The following is a 22,957-nucleotide window of genomic DNA, read 5'->3' as shown; positions in this document are numbered from 1 at the left end:
CTGAGTGCAAAAGACGCAGGAGTCATGTTCTGATGGCCTGCCAGCAGGCAGAAAGAATAGATGGAGTTTTAAGTCCCAAGACCTGGAGGGATTCCAATGTCTCTTTTGTGTAAACTGTTGAATATTTAATGCCTTACATAACTTGAAATTATATGCATACTATCTTGTTGTGCTTCTGCGTGAACCTCCTTGAACTCCTGTTTTTCCTTTTCATACTTCTTTCTTTCCTTTTACCCTCTTGCACCAGGGGTTTCAATTCTCTCCAGAGCTCTGAGTCCAGAAGATACATTTTCTGCCATCACCATTTCCCCCTTGTGAACTGGATCGGTCTCTTCGATCAAATGTGGGCGATCTGCCTAGGATACCCTAATTAAGGCCAATAAACAATAAGACAGCTGTTAACTTTAAGAGGCTTGTAGAAAATAAAATTATTAATAGAAAGGTACTGGAAAGAGATCCTTAAAATATGGTTAATGTCACTTAATTCATACTAGCTCCCAAGAGGATGAATATATTCCTTCACAAAGCCTACAGTTACAAAAGATGCAGGGAGTGAACTGTCAGTGAACTGTTCTTGGGCCACAAAATAGAGGAATGGGGCAAGAAATTTTGTTAAACATATTACAAGGGATGCTGGAAGAAAACTGTTCAGACAACTGCTTAAAAAAACTGAACATTTTAGTCAAGATTGTGCTTAAGGCAGAAAGAAAATGAGGAAGGAAATACAAAAATTCAATCCCAAATTCCAAAAGTAGAGGAAGAAGTGTTTCCCTGACTAGTTCAACAAGCCAACTCAAGGTCAGCAAGAAACTGTCACTGATTCTTTAGATTCCAACATACAGCCATGGTATGTAAATGCAATTTATTTTGGACTCAAAATCCTAACCTAAAAAGCAAAGAATAGTTTTTTTTATATTCACTTTACACTTTTCTCCCCAGAAGTCATATGGGAATACTGATGTTGGATTAGATGAAAGAAGTATTTGAAATGTTCTGAATACTTTGAATGCTGAATATTACTTCCTGTACATTTTCTTCATTTGCATTTAGTCAACATTCAGTGCTAGATGTCGCTGTCTTTCCTGCCCAAAACCAGCTGTAAGGCATGTTTTGAGTCAGTTTGCGTGACAGTTTTGATTGTTGACACATTTTAATATAAATCTGATGCATTTCTATCAGATTTGAATCTACCTCATATTCCCACTGTCCCCTAAATACATAGTTCCCCCTACTCTTCCAGGGGGCGGAAAATAAAGGAGTGTGAAACGCTGTGACCAGTAAAGACTGAAAGTAATATGAAGCATGCAGTACACACCTGCTTGAGATACCTTCCCTTCCTCAGCAATGTTTGTCTTTTCTTTCTTCCAGGTCAGGTTCAGATGGATTTCAAGGAACTCCCGCTTTTCTACATGGTCCGCATCCTTCTCAGTAAATTCATTACCACCATGCACTTCTGTGGCTCTTTTATTCCAGGTGTTATTGCAGTTCAATGTCATTCACCAAGGGCTTTAATTCCACTGTATCATCCAACTCCATCTAATGGCAGAAATGTGTGGTGCACATGTGCATGCACAGGTGTGAAGAAAAAATGAGGGACAAAGATTTTCTTTTTTCCTTTTTTACCATTTGTATGACTCCTGCAGTTTCAATCCCTTTGTTCAGTGTTGGTCACTATTTTTCCCTCACTTTTGCTTCTACTTTATCATGTCCCAAAAAAACTTTTGATATCAAAGATTTATTTTTTTTAATTCATGTTTCTACAGTTCCCTCTCTACAAAAGCTTTGAGAAAAGGATGATCTTATCTAGAATTACCCCACATGACTTATCTGCACACTACCACAGCAAAGGCCAGCTAGGGAGACCATTTTTAAAATATGCAGTATATGTTAAAATATCAGGGAGGTGGGGAAAGAGATGTACAGAAATGGCGCTACGTGCAACCCTATGCAAGTTGACTTGTTCAAAAGCTTTATTCAAGTGGCCTCTATCACAGGGACATGGGAATTAGTGGATTGCTGCTGATTAGTGTAACAGTGCAGGCACAAGCACATGCTGAGGGAGTTAAAGGAGGCAATTTAAATTGACCACTCTGAAACTGAGAATAATACTAGTGTTATTTCAAACTGGGTGTGGGCATATGAAGGGATACACTAAAAAAAAGTCAAGAGGAAAATTTCACAGTGCCCTAGGTTATGTTCTGATTAATTTTATGCAACAGGCAATTTAATAGAATGGGTTCAATCAAAAAAAAAGTGTGAAGTTTTGTTCAAAACATAATCTATTCATGCATAATTCATCTTCTATGAAGTTAGGCTTGAAAAATTCATTGTATAATTTTACTTCAAATTGTTCTGCAGTCCATGAAATCTATAATCTTCTTTTATCATGCTTGGAACTTTTCATTCTAAAAAATCCAGCATTTTCAACTTTGCTTGGGGATATAGCAGGGAAAAAAAAAACTTGAGAAATTATTTAATGAGCAATGACAAAGATACAACACTGGGTCCTGATGAGGAATAAATGTACTTTGATAAAAAACATCCTGAAAATATGCATAGGAGGAATTTCATGATAAAAAAGTCTGATAATCTATCTAAAGGTGGTTGTCAACATAATTAACACACGTTTTCATCACAAAAGAGCAGTCTCTTTCACATAAGAAACTGAATGAACTCTCCGATGAGTATTGCTTCCAGCATTTCAAAGAAATTAAAAGGAACATCAATAATGACGGTTCAGCGTATTGCTTCTGAGCTTCTCTGAATGCTTTTGCTATTTATTTCTGATTTTAGTAGGATTTTCTAAAGTTCTTTGAGTTGTTCTTTCAAGGGTTGTTTTCAGTTGACAGTTAACTGATAAGGCAGAACTTCCTTTCAGAGATACAATTTTATCTATCATTTCAGGCAGATTCCCAGTGAACTTGTTGACTGAGTTCAACAGATACTGTTTACTTCCACAATACAAACCTATATACTGAAGACTGTCTACTGGACACCATCAGATTTACAAGAAACATTTAAGCTGAACAAGTTCATACTTATTTTAAATCCAACATGATACATTCAGTTATTACAGATTCACTCATGACAGTTCCTGGGCACGTCTTGTGAAAACCTTCATTGACTCCTGTTAACTTCAAAGGCATCCAACAGCCCCAGTGTGAACAGTTCCCTCTCCTCTCCACATTTCAAGTATTACCTCAGAATTTAAATAAGAATCCAAGCTGTCCAAATGTATAACCTTTTATCATACACACCACTTCCAATACTGACCTGTAACAACAGCAGTATGTTCATCTCCACATGATATATGTACAGGCTTGTCATTTTTGAACCAGAATTTGCTAGGAACATTTTCTGCAAAGCTGCTTTTTCCAAACGTGAAAACAGCACCTGATTCTAAAACATTAAAAAAAAATGTCAATTTTAGTGGATATAAATTTTTCCTCAGACATTTTAAAATAGTCATTTCCTATTAACCCAATTGCACATTTTAGTTACCTATCTTTTTCCTTAAAAAATAAAAAAATAAAATAGTGGCTGAAGTATTTTTTTCCATTCTGTTTCATCAAGACTATCTGATTTTCAGGCTCAGATTTTAGTCCTTCTGATACTTCCTAGCTTCCATGAATTTCCTAGAAGAACAGATACTGCTGATGATACACTGTATTCTGAAGACACACAAACTTATTTGAAAGTACAATGTACTTTATCACTACCCCCTAAGAAAAATTACTAGATGCATAAAGAAAAAAGAACTCTGACAAACTGCCCCCAAAAAGTACAATCAAAAGCTCATCCTGAAAGCAGGTCGAGACAAAGAATTCTCACTTACGTTTATACTTGAATTCAAACAGGTTTTCCAAATTGGATTAGAGAGAGAGAGAGAGACACACTGTAAAGAGGTGACAGGCTCCAAACTGACCACTCCTCCTCACCCATCTGAAAAGATACATGTGCTCTAAAAATGGCCCCCTAAAATCAAAACCCTCAGCCTTCAAAACACGGGTTGCCACAACTGTCCTTGTTCATAAGACTACGATATAAAAAAGCCCAAAAACACCCACCCCACAACGAAACCCAAACAGCTCCTTCCTCCCTTGTAATCAGTTTGCTCAATTCTTTCCATTTTTAAAAGTGCCAGCACCATTGTTTTAAAACACACAACATTAACTATTCATTCACCCTTTGGTCAAGCATTTTGTCAAGCGTTTGGCTCGACACAGAAAACATTCATCCTATGGGGAATAAATGAACTTACAAGTTAAATAATTTGCCAAAATGCCATGCAGCGCGGTAAAGCAAAATTAGGCCTCCTATTTAAAGATGTCAAACCTTGCGCTTTAAACACCTGGGGGGGGGGGGGGGGGGAGGACACACACAACTATTCTTTGCAGACTTTTTTTTTTTTTTAACTGATAGGCTATGGTAACACACAGAGGAACACTAGGCTGCTTCCGTAGAAGTATATATAATTTAATAATACCATTGCTTTTGCTGAAAATATATACACTGAAATGTTTCGTTGGCATCAATGGTCTGCACCCCAGCTCCAAAACCCGAAGCTCTCTCTTGAACTGTAAATCTGACACTCCTTTTGAAATGGTTAACATAAAAGTTTCCGATATTACTGGTGAGATGTAATTTTATGCACCACATTCATTAACCATTTACAGAAGTGTATTTACTGCCCCTTCAGCTGCCTTTTATTGAAAACACACCTTTCTGCAGACAAACTCAAGGCTTTAACGTTTTGTTTTGTGCCTTTTTTTACCCAGATAAGCCTACACTCACAGACATGCCAACAGCAGGTATCTGAAAACGTGATTTTTGTTTCGGGTTTTAATCCCCAGCCAGCCAGCCGAGCTGTATATCGAGGCATGCATACTGCGATCTGTTGGGCACTAACGCCAAAGCAGAGCTCCCCAGCTCATTTTCCTTTTGGCAACGTTAATAGGAATATATATGAATAGATATACTTCGGGGCCGGAGCAGCAGGAGGCCGAGGCTCCCCCCAGCCGGCAGCGGGCCGAAGGGAAGCGGCTGCGTGTCCGTGTGTCCGCCCCCCCCCCCCGCCCCCCACCGCCCGGCGGCACTCACCGGGCACCGTCAGCTCGGGCTCCCCGGCGGGCTCGGCCATGGCGGCGGGCAGGCGACGCTCGGCCCCGCGCCCCATGCGGACGGAAGTAAACAGCGGGCCTGCCACGGGCAACGGACATAGAGAGCGGCGCCGCCCCGCGCCCCCCGCACCGCCCGCCCCGGGGCTGCCGCCGGGATGGAGGACGGGGGGCGCCCCCTGACGGCTGGCGGTGGGGCGGTGGCGCCGGTCCCGCCGCTCCCCCCGAGCAGGGCCACCCAGAGCAGGCTGCCCAGGGCCCTGCCCAGGCGGCTTTTGGAGACCCCCAAGGAGGAGCCCCCACAGCTCTCGGGGCAGCCTGTGCCAGGGCTCCTCATCGCACGGCACAGAAGGGCTGCCCGGTGCTCAGAGGGAGCCTCCTGGGCTCCACTTTGTGCCCACTGCCTCTTGTCCTGGTACTGGGCACCACTGAAGAGCCTGGCTCTGTCCTCTTTGCACCCTCCCTTCAGGGACATTTCGGTCTTCCTCCTGTGGCCTGTCCCTGCCACTGGCTCCTGAAGCAGACATCTGTCTGTGTGGGGGCTCTGCCTTGAGCTCCCAGCTCAGCCAAACCTGTCCCCTAATAAGCTCACTGCTTTCGCTGAGTCTCCTGAGCTGCCATCTCTCGGCCACATAAACAGAATATAATTCAGAATCTTTATTTTGCCACCACTAGGATGCTGCTGTCCTAAGAAAGAACTCTTTTCTGTTTGGTGGCTTGTGTGGCTTCACCGAGCTGTCCCTCTGAAGTTTTCTGACTGGGTACGCAAGCAGTCAATCTTCCATTCAGCCAGTGATACTTAGATAATAACAGCGGTGCTGCAGACTCTTCTCCCTTTGCACTGTCTGTCTCTGAGGTTTGTGGGAAAAGGTCTGCCCATTCCTTTACTGTAGTATTCCTGTTTTGTAGGGAGCAACTGCAGTGTCCTTTCTGTCAAGCACCTACCCAGCCCCTCTCCAGGGCACAAATGAGACATTTCTTGGCTGTAGTGCCCACCACATGGCACAAAGGACTGCAGTTGTAATCTGAAGCAGACAGCAAGGGCATTGGTTTGGGAATTCTGTGTTCCAGGCCCTGGCATTTAAAATGCAACAATAAGACCATATGGGTTGAGACATACTGGTGTAGATAATAACGTAGTGTAAATCTGTATTGATAGAGAGAAAAGTAGCTTAGGATAAAGGAGTTATATTGATATTGGCATCCAATATGAATATGAACCTGACTGGTCTATTAAGCTATATGTCTTCTGTGAGTTTTTCAAGACTGCACCTTGTGAATACCACTGGAATTTCAATTGCTGTAATTGGATTGAATGTGTTGCTTTCTCTTTTTTTCCTTTCTCAGTTCTTAATGCTTAAAATCATCAGCTAAAATGGTCTTAAACCAAAGACAGAGTTTAAAGCAGTGATGTTCCTCCTGCACACCCTAACACCCTAATAGCTAACAATATGCCTCAAATTATTCAGCACTGAAGGCTTTTATGGCAAAGTCCCTCAGATGCCTTTTTAGTGGTGCTAGTTAGTAAGTGGTAACACATTCAGCTCATGAATATTGCTTTTATTTTCACATTTGAGGAGCAATGAAGAAATCTGTTCCTTTCACTCCATGATATTATTAATATAACTTTGCTGTATTGTTGTACTTTGTTGAGGGAATACGTTAATTTTAATGTCTGAAAGGCAACATCTTTGTGAAGGTAAACCCCATGCAATCCTTGAAAACTCAGGAGAGCTCCTAGTTTATATTAATTACATTGGTCATGACTGACTAAACGTGGTAAGCTGTGATTGTACCATGAGAAATGTGTTGTAATCAGGCATCACAGCTTGAGTGTGAATCTTCGATATTTAACAAATGTATGTGTATGTTTTCTGGTTCCCAGTCTTGGTGCTGATTTTCTCTGAAAAGAAAGAACTGTTAGTAACAAAACAAAACAACAAAAAAGGCAGTTTGGACCCTGCTCCTCTACTGACCGTGTACTCAGAAGCTGACTGCTGCTGCCTCTCAGGAAAGGAGGTGTCAAGGGTCAGTCTCCTGCCAGCTCAAAGAGGAGAGAGGCTTTCAGTAATCGTTCTTTATCAGCCTGCTCATGCCCTCCTAACCTGAGGCACAGACCTGCCACCCCTTGGGTATGCAGATCTCACTTTGTCCCTTCTGGAGAGGAGATCAGCACTTGCGCCACGATGAGCAGCCACCACCAGCCACCTCTCAGCAGGATGCGGCAGGCTCACCTCATGTGCAAGTAGCCCTATGGACTTGGCCACTCCAGAGGTGCCTGGTGCCAGGGATGGGGCTGTCCCGTTGCCACCAGCTACCTTGTTCCTGGTGGGGCAGCGGGATGGGCCTTGGCTGCCAGGCCCTGCCCTGCCCAATCCCATAGGGAGCCCTATAGGCCTGGCCCCCAGCCCCAAGCAGCCCTGTTCTTGCTGTGCCATAACAATTCTTCTTTTGCTTTCTTTTTTTTTTTTTTTTTTTTTCGTCTGTTAGGACGTGTTCCTGCACAGATATTTGACAAACATGAAATTGCTACGATATGCTATTGACACAAGGTATAATATGATGGTCCCAGACAGAAGAGCACAAACTGTGAGTTGTGCAATGGACCCTGTGAGAAGTCTTTATCTGTAGAATTTTATCTAACCAAGGAAAAGATTCAATATGAGCCCTGACCAGGCCTGGCCCAGACTGGAAAAATCAAAGATAAGATTGTCTGTTCTTCATAGTATCCTCATTTGCACAGTGGCTGCTTCACACAACTTCATTTCTGTTAACTTTGTTTTTAGGACTGAGAGAAATCTACTGTGAAAGGAAGATGCTTTTTAATTTGAGGAGCTTTTTCCATATTAAAAAATTAACGTGGAACAACAAGCATCTGCTGCGACATTTTTGGTAAGTTAATCCTTTTCTTTTGTCTGGCATTCAGTGACATTTAATCAGAAAACTGGAGACAAAAGCAATTGAATTCTGTGGAGGAGTGAGAGATATAAGCTTCTGCTAGCATTTTTAGTGCCCTTTTGCCTTCTGAGGCAGCAAGCTTTGAGTCTTTATGAGACTGGAGGATTTTTCCTTTTTATATTTGTGAAATCTTGTTAATTCTTTCCATGGGATTTAGCTTCAAAACCAAGAAAAAATGTTTCTTCTTGAGTTCAGTGTGCTCTGCAGGTACAGTAATTGATAAATATCTAAGTAAAGCATGGGAAATCCTTATGTACTTAGACAATTATCATGATCAGTACTGGGAGGGGAAGGGGGAGTGTGGATTATCTCGTTGAAGCTGCAAGGTGAATCAGCTTCAGAGGTGGTGTGGGTTTTTTTTGTTATTATTATTTCTGTGTACACTTAAGGCACGTAGGAAAAGCATTATGTGATATGGGATTCAAAATTAACCAAGGTGACCCATCTGCGTAACCTCACTTGGATTCTTTCTTCAACCACATCAACTTGCCCCTCCCCTATGGCTTCAGAAAAGTACCTCTATGACACTGTTTCAGTAAGCTGTTTCCAATGCTTGTCACATCTCAAGAATCAAGTTAAAATTAAAGGCCTGAAACTTAATGCCACATCTATCTATTTTTGTGTTGGTGTCAATATGAATAATATTAGCAGCATTTATAACAAATGATTAGTGTTAGAAAGCAATATACAGGAATTTCATATAAACAGAAATCCTAGTACGCAATGGCATTTTTATGTATAATTTCTACATTACATCAAATGAAACACAAACGTTTTCTGAGTTCTTTGGTTTATTTGTGACAGTTTTAGAGTGGTCCTGAAGCCTGGGTGATAATTTTTTCAATGGATTTATGGATTTTCACTGCTGGTAATCAGTGGGAACTTTCTCTGTTTAGCAGCGACGATAGAAAAGCAGGTGTGGAAAACAACTGCAGTAAACCCAGTAAACCTGGTTTTCAAAAATCATCCAATTTATTAAGCTCCCTGTATAATGTTGTCATATTATTTTTTTTACACTATATCATAACATTGGCATAAACTATCAATCACCACTGTCTTATGAACATTACAAGTTAAGCACACCATGGCTGATATCACAAGATAACGTAATATATATCAATTGATATGCTAGTAATCCAAAGTCATTTCTATCCCTGCTCAGAAGGAAATATGCAACTGCTTGACCTTGCATTTCTGCCTGTTATATTTTAACTCTGGTTTGTTGTCTCATGCCCCTTAACTGCAATTCATTGACCACTTCTGCCTTTGTTTCTGAGGTTGGGGACAAGGGAAGAGAACACATTTCTGAAGGTCATAGCAATAAAGCAGAATCATGATGGGAACACATTGATCAGGAAACGATCTGTAGTCCAACTTTCTTGTAGTATGACAATAGCAGATCAGGTCAGCTATATCTTTGCTTAGCCAAGTCTTGAAAATCTCCAAGGATGGTAATTCCAAATACTTTTTGGATAAACAATTTTAGTGTTTCACTGTCTACTAGTGCAGAAGTTAGTGGTAGATACTACTCAATACACTTCTCAGTGGTGCCAAGTGGTAAAACAAGACCTGTGAACAGATGTTGCTGCTTGGGAGGTTATGACTAGGCAATTTCTGTAACTCACAGTATCACAGTATCACAGATTTCTAGGTTGGAAGAGACCTCAAGATCATCGAGTCCAACCTCCGACCTAACACTAAGTACTCCACTAAACCATATTGCTAAGCTCTACATCTAAACGTCTTTTAAAGACCTCCAGGGATGGTGACTCCACCACCTCCCTGGGCAGCCCATTCCAATGCTTAATAACCCTTTCGGTAAAGAAGTACTTCCTAACATCCAACCTAAAACTCCCCTGTCGCAACTTTCGCCCATTCCCCCTCGTCTTGTCACCAGGCACGTAGGAGAACAGACCAACCCCCACCTCTTTACAGCCTCCTTTAAGGTAACTGTAGAGAGCGATAAGGTCGCCCCTGAGCCTCCTCTTCTCCAGGCTGAACAAGCCCAGCTCCCTCAGCCGCTCCTCGTAAGACTTGTTCTCCAGACCCCTCACCAGCTTGGTCGCCCTTCTCTGGACTCGCTCGAGCACGTCCATGTCCTTCCTGTAGCGAGGGGCCCAAAACTGAACACAGTACTCGAGGTGCGGCCTCACCAGAGCTGAGTACAGGGGCACAATCACTTCCCTAGACCTGCTGGCCACACTGCTTCTTATGCAGGCCAGGATGCTGTTGGCCTTCTTGGCCACCTGGGCACACTGCTGGCTCATATTCAGCCGACTATCAACCAATACTCCCAGGTCCCTCTCGGCCAGGCAGCTTTCCAGCCACTCATCTCCCAGCCTGTAGCTCTGCTTGGGGTTGTTGCGCCCCAGGTGCAGGACCCGGCACTTGGCCTTGTTGAACTTCATACAGTTGACCTCAGCCCATCGCTCCAGCCTATCCAGATCCTCCTGCAGAGCCTTCCTGCCCTCGAGCAGATCGACACACGCACTTAGCTTGGTGTCATCTGCAAACTTACTGAGGGTGCACTGGACGCCCTCATCCAGATCATCGATAAAGATATTAAAGAGGACCGGCCCCAGTACCGAGCCCTGGGGGACACCACTAGTGACCGGCCTCCAACCAGATTTGACTCCATTCACCACAACTCTCTGAGCCCGGCTATCCAGCCAGTTTCTAACCCAGCGAAGCGTACGCCAGTCCAAGCCTCGAGCAGCCAGTTTCTTGAGGAGAATGTTGTGGGGAACTGTGTCAAAAGCCTTACTGAGGTCAAGGTAAACCACATCCACAGCCTTTCCCTCATCCACCAAGCGCGTCACTTGGTCATAGAAGGAGATCAGGTTCGTCAAGCAGGACCTGCCTTTCATAAACCCATGCTGACTGGGCCTGATCGCCTGCTTGCCCCGCAAGTGCCGCGTGATGACCCTCAAGATAATCTGCTCCATGAGCTTTCCTGGCACTGAGGTCAAACTGACAGGCCTATAGTTCCCCGGGTCTGCTCTCCGGCCCTTCTTATAGATGGGCGTCACATTGGCTAGCCGCCAGTCAACTGGGACCTCCCCCGATAGCCAGGACTGCCGATAAATGATGGAAAGCGGCTCGGCCAGCTCCTCCGCCAGTTCTTTCAGTACCCTCGGGTGCATCCCATCCGGCCCCATCAACTTGCGCACATCCAAGCTCCGTAGCAGGTTGCCAACCATTTCCTCATGGATAGCGAAGGCCATGTCCTGCTCCCCATCCCCTTCCACCAGCTCAAGGCACTGGGTATCCAGAGAACAACCGGTATTGCCGCTAAAGACTGAGGCAAAGGCGGCGTTAAGCACCTCAGCCTTTTCCTCATCCTTAGTAACTAGGTTTCCCCTCGCATCCAGTAAAGGATGGAGATTCTCCTTAGTCCTCCGTTTCGCGTTGATATATTTGTAAAAGGATTTTTTGTTGTCTTTAACGGCAGTAAACTCCCTTCAAGCAATTGTAGGTTGCCATTAGAAACTCAGGGAGCAGCAGCACTGAAGACTGGAAACAAAAGCATCCATCCATCTGGATGCATATAAGTCTATGGGGACTGATGGGATTCATCCCAGGGTACTCAAAGAGATGTTTGGTATCATCATGAGACCTGTGTCAAGTATTTTTCTATAGTCTTGGGAATCTGGAGAGGTCCCAGTTGATTGGAAGCTGACAAATGTTGTCCTGATTTTCAAGAATGGCAAGAAAGGAGATGCTGGTAATTACAGGCCTGTGAGTCTCAGTTCAGTGCCTAGTAATATTATGAAGATTATTCTGGGAGTTATTGAAAAACACTTGAATGGCAGTGCAGTCATTGATTATAGCCATCACAGGTTCACAAAGGGAAAGTCCTGTTTAACTAATTTTATTTTATTTTATTCTATTACCTTCCTAGTTGACCAAGGGAAGCCATTTGATGTAATCTTTTTGAATTTCAGCAAAACTTTCAGTAAAGTCTCTCACAGTGTCCTGGACAGAACATACAGCATACAGCTAGAGACATACATAATACAATGTGTGAACAATTGGCTGGTAGGTTGGGCTCAAATGGCTACAGTAAATGAGATTACATTTACATGAGGCAACCAGTCACTAGTGGAGTACCCCAGGTCTCCATTTTAGGGGCAGTTCTCTTTATTGTTTTCATAAATGACCTGGACATAGGACTCAAAAGTTTACTAAGTAAGTTTGCAGATGACACTAAATTAGGAGGAGCTGTGACTCCCTTGAGGGCAGAGAAACCTTGCAGAGAGATCTTGATAAATGAGAGGGCTGGGCAATCACCAACTGTATGAAATTTAACAAGACCAAGAACAGGATTCTGCACCCGGGATGAAGCAATCCTGGATATATGTACAGACTGGGGGACGAGAGGCTGGAGAGGAGCCCTGTGGAAATGGATCTGGGGGTTCTGGTTGACAGCAACATGAGCCAGCAGTGTGTCCTGGCAGCCATGAGGGCCAACCATCCCCTGGGGTGTGTCAGGCATAGCACTGTGAGCCGGTCAAGGGAAGGGATTGTCCTGGTCTGCTCTCTGCTGGTGCGGCCTCACGTCATGTGCTGTGTGCAGTTTGGGTCACCACAGTATAAGAAAGACATAAAACTATTAGAGAGTGTCCAAAGGAGGGCTACAAAGATTGTGAAGGGTCTGGAGGGCAAGACATATGAAAAGCGGCTGAGGTCCCTGGGTTTGTTCAGCCCAGAGCAGAGCAGGCCGAGGGGAGGCCTCATGGCGGCCTGCAGCTCCCTCACGAGGGGAGCGGAGGGGCAGGTGCTGAGCTCTGCTCTCTGGGGACAGCGACAGGACCCGAGGGAACGGCATGGAGCTGGGACAGGGGAGGGTCAGGCTGGGGGTTAGGGAAAGGCTCTGCACCCAGAGGGTGGTCAGGCACTGGGACAGGCTCTGTAGGTCATGGCACCAAGCCTGCCAGATTACAAGCAATGTCTGGACGAGGCTCTCAGATACTGAGTTTGATTTTTGGGTGGTCCTTTGTGGACCTGATGATCCTTTTGAGATCCTTCCAAGTTGGCATGTTCTGTGACTGGAAATGATGCAGTGAAGGAGAATAGAGTGACCATGCAGCAAGCAAGTGCATAGATGTTAAAACAGGATGAGTATTTTTTCGTTCCCCAAAAATGGACAGAGTAGCAAATCCCTCTTCTGAGAAAATATTTTTTAAAAGGTCACGTTCATTAAACTACATTTCCTTCAGAATGCACATATTGAAGTCATATCCAATCGCTTGAATATCAAGCTAGAGCCTTGGTATTCACAGGAATGGATTTCAATAGCATACCTTAGCAGGCTGTTTTTCAAGCAATGGTGGAAGCTACTTGATGCATAAATGCCCAACCTTTCTTCTAATGCCAGGTATATTCTATTCTGCAGCTATCAAATACAGAAGTACAGGAAAGCATTATGTAATAATGCTCTGTAATACCCACTTCAGTTTCAAAAACGTGGCATTTGGGCACTTGCTAACTGTTTCTAAGTTTACTTCAGTTTGGAGGCAGGCATAGGGACAGAAGGATAACACCTAGAGAAAAATATGTAACTTTATTTTACTAATGATTGTAGTGGTGTGAACACTAGTCTTTATGTCTTGGAAATGTGCGTTATTATTTTAAATGTTACTGACAAATATGTATTAATGAAGTCATGCATACAATTCAGATTGCATTTCTGTTAAGAATCACTTTTCAGTAACACTGTAAGAAAATACATGGGCAACATCACTCTAAACTTAGAAAGCAAGAAATCCATTCCCTTTTCTGAACAGTGCTTCATAGAAGTCCATCCCTCCTGCAATTTGAGGACCTGTGCAGAGACTGATTGTAGACATTGATGGGAACCTCTGTGGTGCTTTATGCTCAGCTAGCTTAGTGGTGGATCCTCTGGCCGTCTGCATAATCTCTGGAGCACATTACCCTGATATATGACAGCATGTACTGAGCTCCAGCAAAATTAATCTCCAGGGCATCTGTATTTTGTGTGCTACTTCTTCAAATATTCTCCACGTTCCTGCTGTTACACATAATCCTTTTCACTGTGAAAAAAGTCTTCTTAATAATGGTGGTGGTATAATGTCTATCTAAAGAACTCTTAAGGGTGTCCAGAAAGAAAAGACACAACATTCAATTAAAGGAAAAAGTTCTGCTACATGATTTGAAAAGTCATGCAATTTGTACTGCGTTGTCAAATTAACAGTAATAATGTTTGGTGCTATTAGTTTAAGAGATGCCGTCTTCTCTGTTCAGTTTCAATTTGAGCCTATACAACAGAATTCTGCAGAAAAAGTCCATTCCTTCAGATTTAACCAACACCAAAATCTTTAGAAGCCACATAGGCCTATCCACTACCTGAGCTTTTATTCATCGGAATTAACAGAAGAATGAACAGAAATTATGGTATATTTTCCTGAATTTTCCTAACTGTGGGCTCAGAAGCATGACAATGGGCAGGTGATGTAGCTGAGCCTGGCCTCGGAGGTGAGCTCAAGGGGAACCTACTTGGAAATACAAAACCCGTAGCTGCAGAAGCAGCTGTTTGCATTGCTTTGTACTCCATTCCATCAGATCGGCTTAAAAATGCTGCCTTTAGTTAAAAAGAAATATATATTTAGCTTGCACCCATCCAAAACTTCAGCAAGAGTACAGCGCAATCTGTGTTACACTAAGGAGGGCTGTAGATACAGTGCCAGAGAAGGAGATAATCTGTCACTCTAGTCTTAATCTTAAACCAGTGGAAACACAGGCTTAGACTCAACTGTTTCATTAATACACCTCACCTAAAATAACAGAAATTATATTGTGAAACTTCTGTGGGTGATTATAAACATCCCATTCCACGTGATTCAAAACTCATAAATCTGGCTGGAGGTACTGTACCCTCCCTAAGTAAATAAACTACACATGTTCTGAATGTCTGGTGTGGTAGGAGAAGGGCCAGAGCACATGGCTATTTTGTTAGTTTTCAGTTTGGTTACCCTCATCCCCAGTGCCATGGGTACTTAAAAGACATATATAAAAATGCCATAATATGTATATATGGGGGTGGAAGATTGCACGTGTCTTACCCAACCACAAAACATGCAGGAGGGAAAGAGAACACCAAGACCAGTTCCTCGATGTTCTGTGCTCCAAAGGACTGCTTTATATTCTCCTTGTAAGCCATTTCACCGAGCCCTGAGTGGCTACGCGTTTGGCTTTATTTGATTAGGCAGCACACAGTCAAGTCATACACATAAGAAGGCAAAAGAAGCTACATCTAATGTACGGTGTATAGTACAATTTGAGACGCTGTTACTGTGGTGATCAATATACTGCATTGTGGCATGTTGTGCCAGCATGACAGAAGTTACTGAAACCAGTTAAGGCACTCCATCAAGCTGATCCAGCTGGGTCAAATGAGGGGAGCGAGAGAGATTTCAGCTACTTGTTCATTGGCTTTAACACGAGTACAATTTTGTGTCAAATGCCAAAAGCATATTTTTTTGTTCTTTTGACACAGGCGTGGGCCACCATCTCAAATGAATGTAAGCCTGAAAGGTCGTGACCTCCTTACTCTACAGAACTACACAGCTGAGGAACTGAAGCATTTGCTGTGGATGGCTTCAGATTTGAAACAAAGGATAAAGCACAAAGGAGAGGTAAAATCGTCCAAATGACATTTGGGTCACTCAGATATTGAAATAAATATTGTTTTGAAAGATATTGGGAACCAGCAATTTAGCTGGCTTGTCCTAAACATCATCACCTAAGCTCTTTAATACTGTGAACCACATACTACAGGTCAAAGAATGTTCCTGTAAAATGTTCAGAGATATTCTTTAAATACTGCAGAGGACTTTGCAAATGAAAAAGTTACGCAGTGTTGCATAGCTGGGCCTGTTATTGGCCAGCCCCATCCACGTACACGTGGTGTATATGCAGCACTAAATGTAGGACATAGAAGACAGTTCCCTGTATTGCATGGGAATAAAATTAGTAACAGTTCTCCTTAATGGGAGATCAGTTTGGGTGCCAAAATGCAGTGTCTTTGTGCCCCTAGAATTAGATCTTTCTCTTTAACCTTTTCTGTTGCTAGATGTCCTTGAAGAGCAGAGGAATAAAGTTATGGTTAAAAAAAAAATAAAAAAGTTTTAATTTTCTAATGCTGAATTAAAATGTGCAAGAAGTATTTTCACAGTGGAAAATTGATAATGACTATAAAATTGAAATGCCTTCAACTCCTGTTTTCCAGTACTTACCTTTGATGCAAGGAAAAGCTTTGGCCATGATTTTTGAGAAGAGAAGTACAAGAACAAGATTATCTGCAGAAACAGGTATATCAGAGCAATGGCACAGTCACCTTTTATTTGAAATTGTATACTGTGAGTATGCACTGAAAAGCACTACATAATTTTGTATCTAGCATTTTTTAATTAAGAGACACCTAATATCTTAAAGCAAAAATAGGAAAAGAATGATAGCTAATGGTGTTTCACCTTGCATATTAACGGCCACTGAAATTTCGCCAGATCGTTCCAAAACATGATAGACCAGAAATAAAGCAACAGGTCAAAGTGACCATTTCTGATGTAAGTTCCCACCAATATGCATATTTCCCTACATAAATTTTAGTAAGCATCACAAATTACATCTTGTGCAAGCTCTAATAAATATCTTTCTAATGCGTTATGCATTACCATTGTCACATTTCAGAGTATGTGTTTAGATGGGGAATCACAGTAATGCCTTGATATGTGTTAGGGAAAAAAAGAAATTTAACATGATTACCTACATGGGAAGATAACTCGATGGAGATTCCATGGTATTAGGATAATAAGACGAGGCACTGGAACACTATTCTTTTAGGATACAGTCCTAAAAAACACTAAAGCAAACACTGAAACACATGCATATCTTTATTTACATGGTAGTTGCACTGAAGTCAGTGGGACTAATGAAATAGTTTATTCATGTGTTTGCATGGTTCCAAGAAAACCAGGAATAACTGTGAATTGGTGGTTGTCTTGTGGGTACATTTTTACTCATTGGGGAAGGAGAAGCTTCTCATAGGTTAAGGGACAGAAAACTTGTTGAGTATTCACATTTCTTTACAAGATGTAAAGGAAAAGGTAAAAATAATGTAAGGAGGAAGAAGATAGGTCATCTGCAAGCATTTTTAAGTTTGCCTTCATATTGTCTAGCACAGCCCTTTACCTGCTCATCCTGGTCTTTATGTAGGCTTGTTGTTCCTTTCTATTTTCTCTAGATGAAGCAGGGATTATGAATGTGTTTCTAACTCGCGTTCCCTCTTTGTAAGGGCAACCTGCCTTTTAATACTGGAGTTTTTAGGCCATTTTCTTGTTGCCTGCCATACTTATAATAGCAGGTAATCTTGAATTCTCTGAATCTGTTTATCCTTCTTGCTTCTGTATTCAGAGGGAAGCACTATTTAGTCCTTGGCTTTGAAAGGCTTATGGAAGAAGGAAGCTCAGGAAAGTTCAGATGAATTAACTTAAGGATGGGAGCTAATGCATATAAAATCATCCAAGGGGGATTAAGCTCCAGTGAAATAAAACCAAATTGTTTCTGAGTGAGAGTTTCCACAAGGGAGTTTAATGCAGTTTAACTTCTGTGAATTATCTTCACACCTTCAGTTATTTGGTCTTAAGTCCACTAAGCCTAAGACTTTGTTTCAAAGGCAGACTCGAGTTTTTTCTGTCTACGGAAACTATATATTTCAGCTACTTTTTGACATACACAAATTGTCCCTTGTAATTTATAGCTGAAAACAATGTGGGGTCACATGCGTTCCTTATCACTGAATAAGCTAATTTCTTGCCAATTTCCTTATGTCCAGTGGGAGTGTACATTGAAGTGGATTGGAATGTTTGCTTATAAAATAGAGGAGTCATCTTAAATAGCTTTTCCCAAAAGCTGCACCTTCAAGATGTTGAAAGAGGTCACTTGTGGGACAAAGTTCTGGTGATCAGATTGATCTGAACAAACTTTGCAACTTTCAGGAACAATTAGATAAAAATCAATGTGTTTCAGTTTAAAGGAGTAGAAACTTGGAAAACGCTGGTTGCAATATCTGCTCTGCAGTGTCTAGAATGCTGCCATATATGAACACTGTGGAAGTCTTTTCAGAAGTCCTGCTGTCTCTATGCCCCTGAAGAACTCCATTCTTGAAAAACAAATAAACATGAATTTATAATAGAACAGAACAGCTGAAGTTGCTTTTCCAATATGCTATGTCTCTAAAATATTTTATTCTTATGGCATTGGGACTGTACTGAATAATGTATAGGTCCCTGTGGCATAATCCATGGTCCCTTTACCCTGTTGAACAAATGTAATCTTGTCCTAACGCATATTTCTGAAACCCGTATTATTTTACCATTTTCAGAATAGTAGTGGTCTTGTAAGTTTGATGAAGAACTACAAATAACTTCCATAGGCTATTGGTAAAGTAAATCCAGTTTTACAACACCTACTATATTTATTGCTACCACTGGCTATTATATTGGGAAATGTGACATCTGTGCTATTATACTGGTAAATGTCATTTGTCTGCACTCAGAATCTCATACCCATTCTGTATAAAATCTTGCATACTTTTTGAAAACAAAAGTATTCCACATGGTCGTATATTACTTGTAAAATAAACATCCTCAGGTATGGCATAAAGCTGAAAGCCCTGTTTGTGTTATAGCTTTATTGTAAAATATTCTGTTTGTCACTAGTACTCTTAAAATAAACAGCTTAAGTTACATTTTAGCTAACAAATTATAAATAAATCCTATCATTTCACAGACACTGAATGCAGACAGTATGTCAGAAGGAAGAAATAGAGTTGGAACAATGCGGGCAGAAAATCCCTGTGTACCTTCTTTCCCTCTGTACTGAAATACAGAAGGTTCTGACAGGTTTATAGAGGTTTGCTGCCACTGGCTTCATCAGAATTACTCCCAGCTCACTCCTCCTACCATGGGGGTGAGGGGAAGATGAAGCCCATGCCTGAAGGCTACTACATACTGTCACAGAAATAATTGCATCACTTGGCATGTTCTAATGTAGTGGGGATGATATTACACGGCAGGAATATACAGTATGCTTTTTCATTAGAGTGGCTAGTGTTATTCAGCTTGGCTACATTACAAAGCGGGCAAGAGCACTCTTTTAGCTCACTCTCCAGTTAGAGGGGTCACTTTAAAAATGATTATCAGGTTGCAGGCTTCTGCTTTAGGAATGCTCCTGTAATTGTTAGCTAGAAACATTCTTTGTTATCAGTCTAAACTGAAAGATACTTGGTAGCTTGTACATCCTGCAGAGAGGCAGGCATCCTGGCAGTGAGGAAACTAACAAATCCGAATCTAGATGCCTTGAAATATAAAACAGGATCCTTCCTTTGAGTTTGAGAAGATGGGTGTATATGGCTCCTGGTGATGGCAAGGCAGCCCCATAAATGTGTATCCAGTGTGTGAACAAGAGGATTCGTTTTGGCCCACTTACCCAATGTAGCAGCGACAGGCTGGAATGGAAATTTAACCCAGGTCTGTACAACCACCAGAACTCATGTGCTAAGTAAAAGCATTTGCATAAGTGGAATCAATAATACCACAGCCTGAGGCATAAAACTGTCCATTATTTAAAAATTAACAGTAGTAAGAAGTTTGGTAATGAGATAATAATCTATTCTGTCTCTCCAGTATGAACATTTACTGTGGTTTGTTGAAGATACCGAGATCCATATAAACACTTAGCAAGTGACTTTGGATACAACCAAATTGCAACAACAAAGAGGATTAGATCTTCCAGTTTAACATAGCACTCCAGAGTGTGCTTTTTTGCTGAATATCTTCAAAAGTTTTAGGTTTTTTGTTGTTTTTTTTTTTCCTGCCAGTAGTCTGGATGAAAGAATCTAAAGCATGGATACTTCCCCTGCAACTACACAGCAGCTAGAGCACAGAGCTCCTATATTTACAGATGGAAAGTTTTGGATGGAAATATGTTCCCAGGCCCTGCACAGATGGCCAGTTCATGAGCAGAAACCCAACACATTAGGACTCTGCTATGTACACAGACTCCAGGTGGTGGATCTGACTAGGCTGCCTGACGCCTGGCAATTCTGAATAAATGGTCAGATTTCTCTTTATCTACTTGTGCATCACTATAGAAAACAGAACGTGTCCATGGGAGCCTGCCTGGACTGTGAAACATCTGCCAAAGTGTCCTCATTTAGAAGCCTGAAGTGCAGAGCGGTTGTATTGTGTGGAACTTCCTGGTATAAATCACTGACATAATCATATATAACTTTAAACAAACAAACAAACAAACAAGAAATCTGTCAGGAGAAGTTACTACAAATGACTTTTCATCCAAGAGATCTTGACTTAAAAATCAGTATTGAATAAACAGGCTGTAACGTCTAGGCACCAGTTTGCATGCACGTTCCCATAAATACAGTGTTTGTGGCTAAGCTGCAGAGAGGAGGTGAAAATATCTGGGGAAACCTAAACATTTTTCCTGCCTTAATACAAAAAGGCTTCTGAATAACTAAGAAAGAAGGGTGAAGCAACAAACATATTGATAATGTTTCTCTATTAGCAAATAGTAACAGTAGAATAAGTGATGCTTCGTTCTTAAAAGTTTGCTGGGTCTGAATCCAGTCTCGCTGTGATTTGGAGCACTTCTTAATAATGACAAAGGGAAAGTAAAATCAGGCCCATTAGCAAAAGTGAATATACACTGGATGGATGGAGCAGAGAGTTGCCCTGCAGGTGGGACCTGGAGCATCATTGTTTTTAATACTACTTTTAGGGAAATTGAGGCAGTCAAAAGGCAAGGTTTCATTTTGAAGTCTAAAGACTGGCTGAACTGATCCGAATTGGAGGACCTCACCTCAACCCTGCTTCCCGCATGGGACGGAATTTAATAAGGGCTTCTCTGTGCTAGGGGCCCAGCTGTGGGGCCCACGCCTGCAGCCTGAACCTCATTGCTTGGTTTTAGCTGTGAAAGGTTTCAGTGTTCATTACTGGTTTGATCATTTTTGAAGAGTAGCTGTGGGGTCAATTTTTTAATCTTTGACGTGCCTTTACAAACATCGTGTTGAGGCTGCAGTCCTGACGATGTCTGCAGTGCCATCTAATGGCTACAACCAGCCCAAGCAGCTTTTAATCTTTTTGCTTCTTTATTTATTTATTTATTTTAATAACAGTAGAAAATGTTAGCACTTCCAAGAGATCACACTGTGGTAGAGAAGAGGGTCTCTGCTCTTCTGTGCTGTGTGCAGCCTTTCTCTTCACAACAATAAAAATAATCTGGGCTTTTGTCTAGCTTTTTGTCACCGTAGAGGCTCACTCCTCTGAGGGGTTGTCTCAACAAGGTTAGTGTTTCCACATCAGGATTCTCCAGAATTTCCTCCATCATGGGTATTAGAGACAAGTCAAGACCTCCCTGACAGTTTCTCTACTAGCAGAGAGTTGTTTTTACGTGGAAAATCATTCCCACTGCACAGTAAATGCCTTACAGGGCTACTTACAGCCCAGTTCAAATCCTCTGCTTCATACTTTCCCAGTGGTAGGACGCTGTGTCCTGTGCTAGGCCTGTGCTAAACCATTTGTGAAAGTTTATAAAACAACCCCCCTCAGAGCCCATCCTCCCCATGGACGATGGCCATCATGGCCATGATGGACTTTACACAGAGATTCAGTGTAAGGAGTCTTTGCACTTAAACCAGGTGAAGGCAGGCAGGCTTGAGCATGGTGAAAAAAAAAACAGTTTCCTTCTATGTTTGTGTCAGCAGATTGCTTGTGATAGCTTTCTTGTGGTGGTGCAATGGAAATAAGGCATGATGGAACCTGAGATTTACCCTTAGTGTGAAATTTGTCAGTCTAAAATACTGTCCAGTTTCCCAAAGTGTTTTATATTCTTAAATGATGCTCAAGTCTTTCCCTGATTTCCTGTTTGGGAATGTATTTCATTCTTCAGACCTAATCCATCTGGTTCTTTGGCTCACCTTGTAAATTCCTTACTATTGCAGGGTGGAGAGATACTGACAGTGCCCGAGATCTTTCCTTCTGTCCCTGTCACATCACCGTTTTTAAGACACTTGGTTATTTGTGACCAAGCCTAAGTTTATAATGGTATATGAGGAGACTTAAGGTCTTCTATCTGAGTGAATATCCTTGCAACTTGTTGCAGGGATGTGGACTTAGACCTAATGACTCAGATGGTCCTTTCTAGTTCTATGATGCAAAGTCTCTTGAAGTAGACGTCGTAGAAATTCAGCATGATGAATGGGTTACTTAACTCTTAACAGGAAGCCACATATTTCAACAATATGTAGCCTATGACTGATCCTGCGAAAACAGATCAGATCTCATGCCCAGGAATTTTAGCAAAGCATCATATTTGAGGAGTTTTATTCTAACACACTTATTTGCATCTTGTGGTACCCAACTTTAAGCATTTGAAACATTTGGATGCCCTGCCGACTTTTCGTTTCATTGCTGTGAATACCTTTTGCATGAAATCTTGGTTGTAAGTATGAGGTGCTGGTGTTTAATTTCTTTTTTTTTTTTTTATTTGTCCTCATTGTAGGATTTGCTCTCCTTGGAGGACATCCTTCTTTCCTTACAACACAAGACATTCATCTGGGCACTAATGAGAGTCTCACAGATACAGCAAGGTTGGTAAGATGTCACTTGACTGATCACTATATATCTGGTAGATCACAGAATCATAGAATCGTTTATGTTGGAAAGGACCTCTAAGATCATCTAGTCCAACCTTTAACCTAGCACTGCCAAGTCCACCATTAATGTTTAAGGAAGTAGTTATCAGGCTGAAACCTGTCTTGCAGGTTTTTCAAAGTTAATATTTTC

General features: G+C 41.8%; 2 protein-coding genes across 2 annotated transcripts in view; one reads left to right on the top strand and one right to left on the bottom strand.

Annotated features, from left to right (window-relative positions):
* The window catches only part of RPGR (retinitis pigmentosa GTPase regulator), a 47,795-nt gene extending 42,478 nt beyond the window's left edge, over positions 1-5,317 (bottom strand). Inside the window, exons 1-2 of the mRNA XM_066980282.1 lie at positions 5,101-5,317; positions 3,274-3,399 (exon numbers count right to left, since the gene is read on the bottom strand). Coding sequence (XP_066836383.1) covers positions 3,274-3,399; positions 5,101-5,176 — 202 coding nt within the window. The 5' untranslated portion in view covers positions 5,177-5,317. The remainder of the gene's footprint in view (positions 1-3,273; positions 3,400-5,100) is intronic.
* A 133-nt stretch (positions 5,318-5,450) lies between these two features.
* OTC (ornithine transcarbamylase) overlaps positions 5,451-22,957 on the top strand; it is a 33,870-nt gene continuing 16,363 nt past the window's right edge. Inside the window, exons 1-6 of the mRNA XM_013190906.3 lie at positions 5,451-7,145; positions 7,608-7,669; positions 7,904-8,009; positions 15,592-15,730; positions 16,324-16,405; positions 22,674-22,761. Coding sequence (XP_013046360.3) covers positions 7,654-7,669; positions 7,904-8,009; positions 15,592-15,730; positions 16,324-16,405; positions 22,674-22,761 — 431 coding nt within the window. The 5' untranslated portion in view covers positions 5,451-7,145; positions 7,608-7,653. The remainder of the gene's footprint in view (positions 7,146-7,607; positions 7,670-7,903; positions 8,010-15,591; positions 15,731-16,323; positions 16,406-22,673; positions 22,762-22,957) is intronic.

This window comes from Anser cygnoides, chromosome 1 (assembly GCF_040182565.1).
Source record: "Anser cygnoides isolate HZ-2024a breed goose chromosome 1, Taihu_goose_T2T_genome, whole genome shotgun sequence".
Lineage (NCBI taxonomy): Eukaryota > Metazoa > Chordata > Aves > Anseriformes > Anatidae > Anser > Anser cygnoides.
Note: the sequence above shows the minus strand (reverse complement) of the source record. Positions and strands in the feature narration are given on the sequence as shown.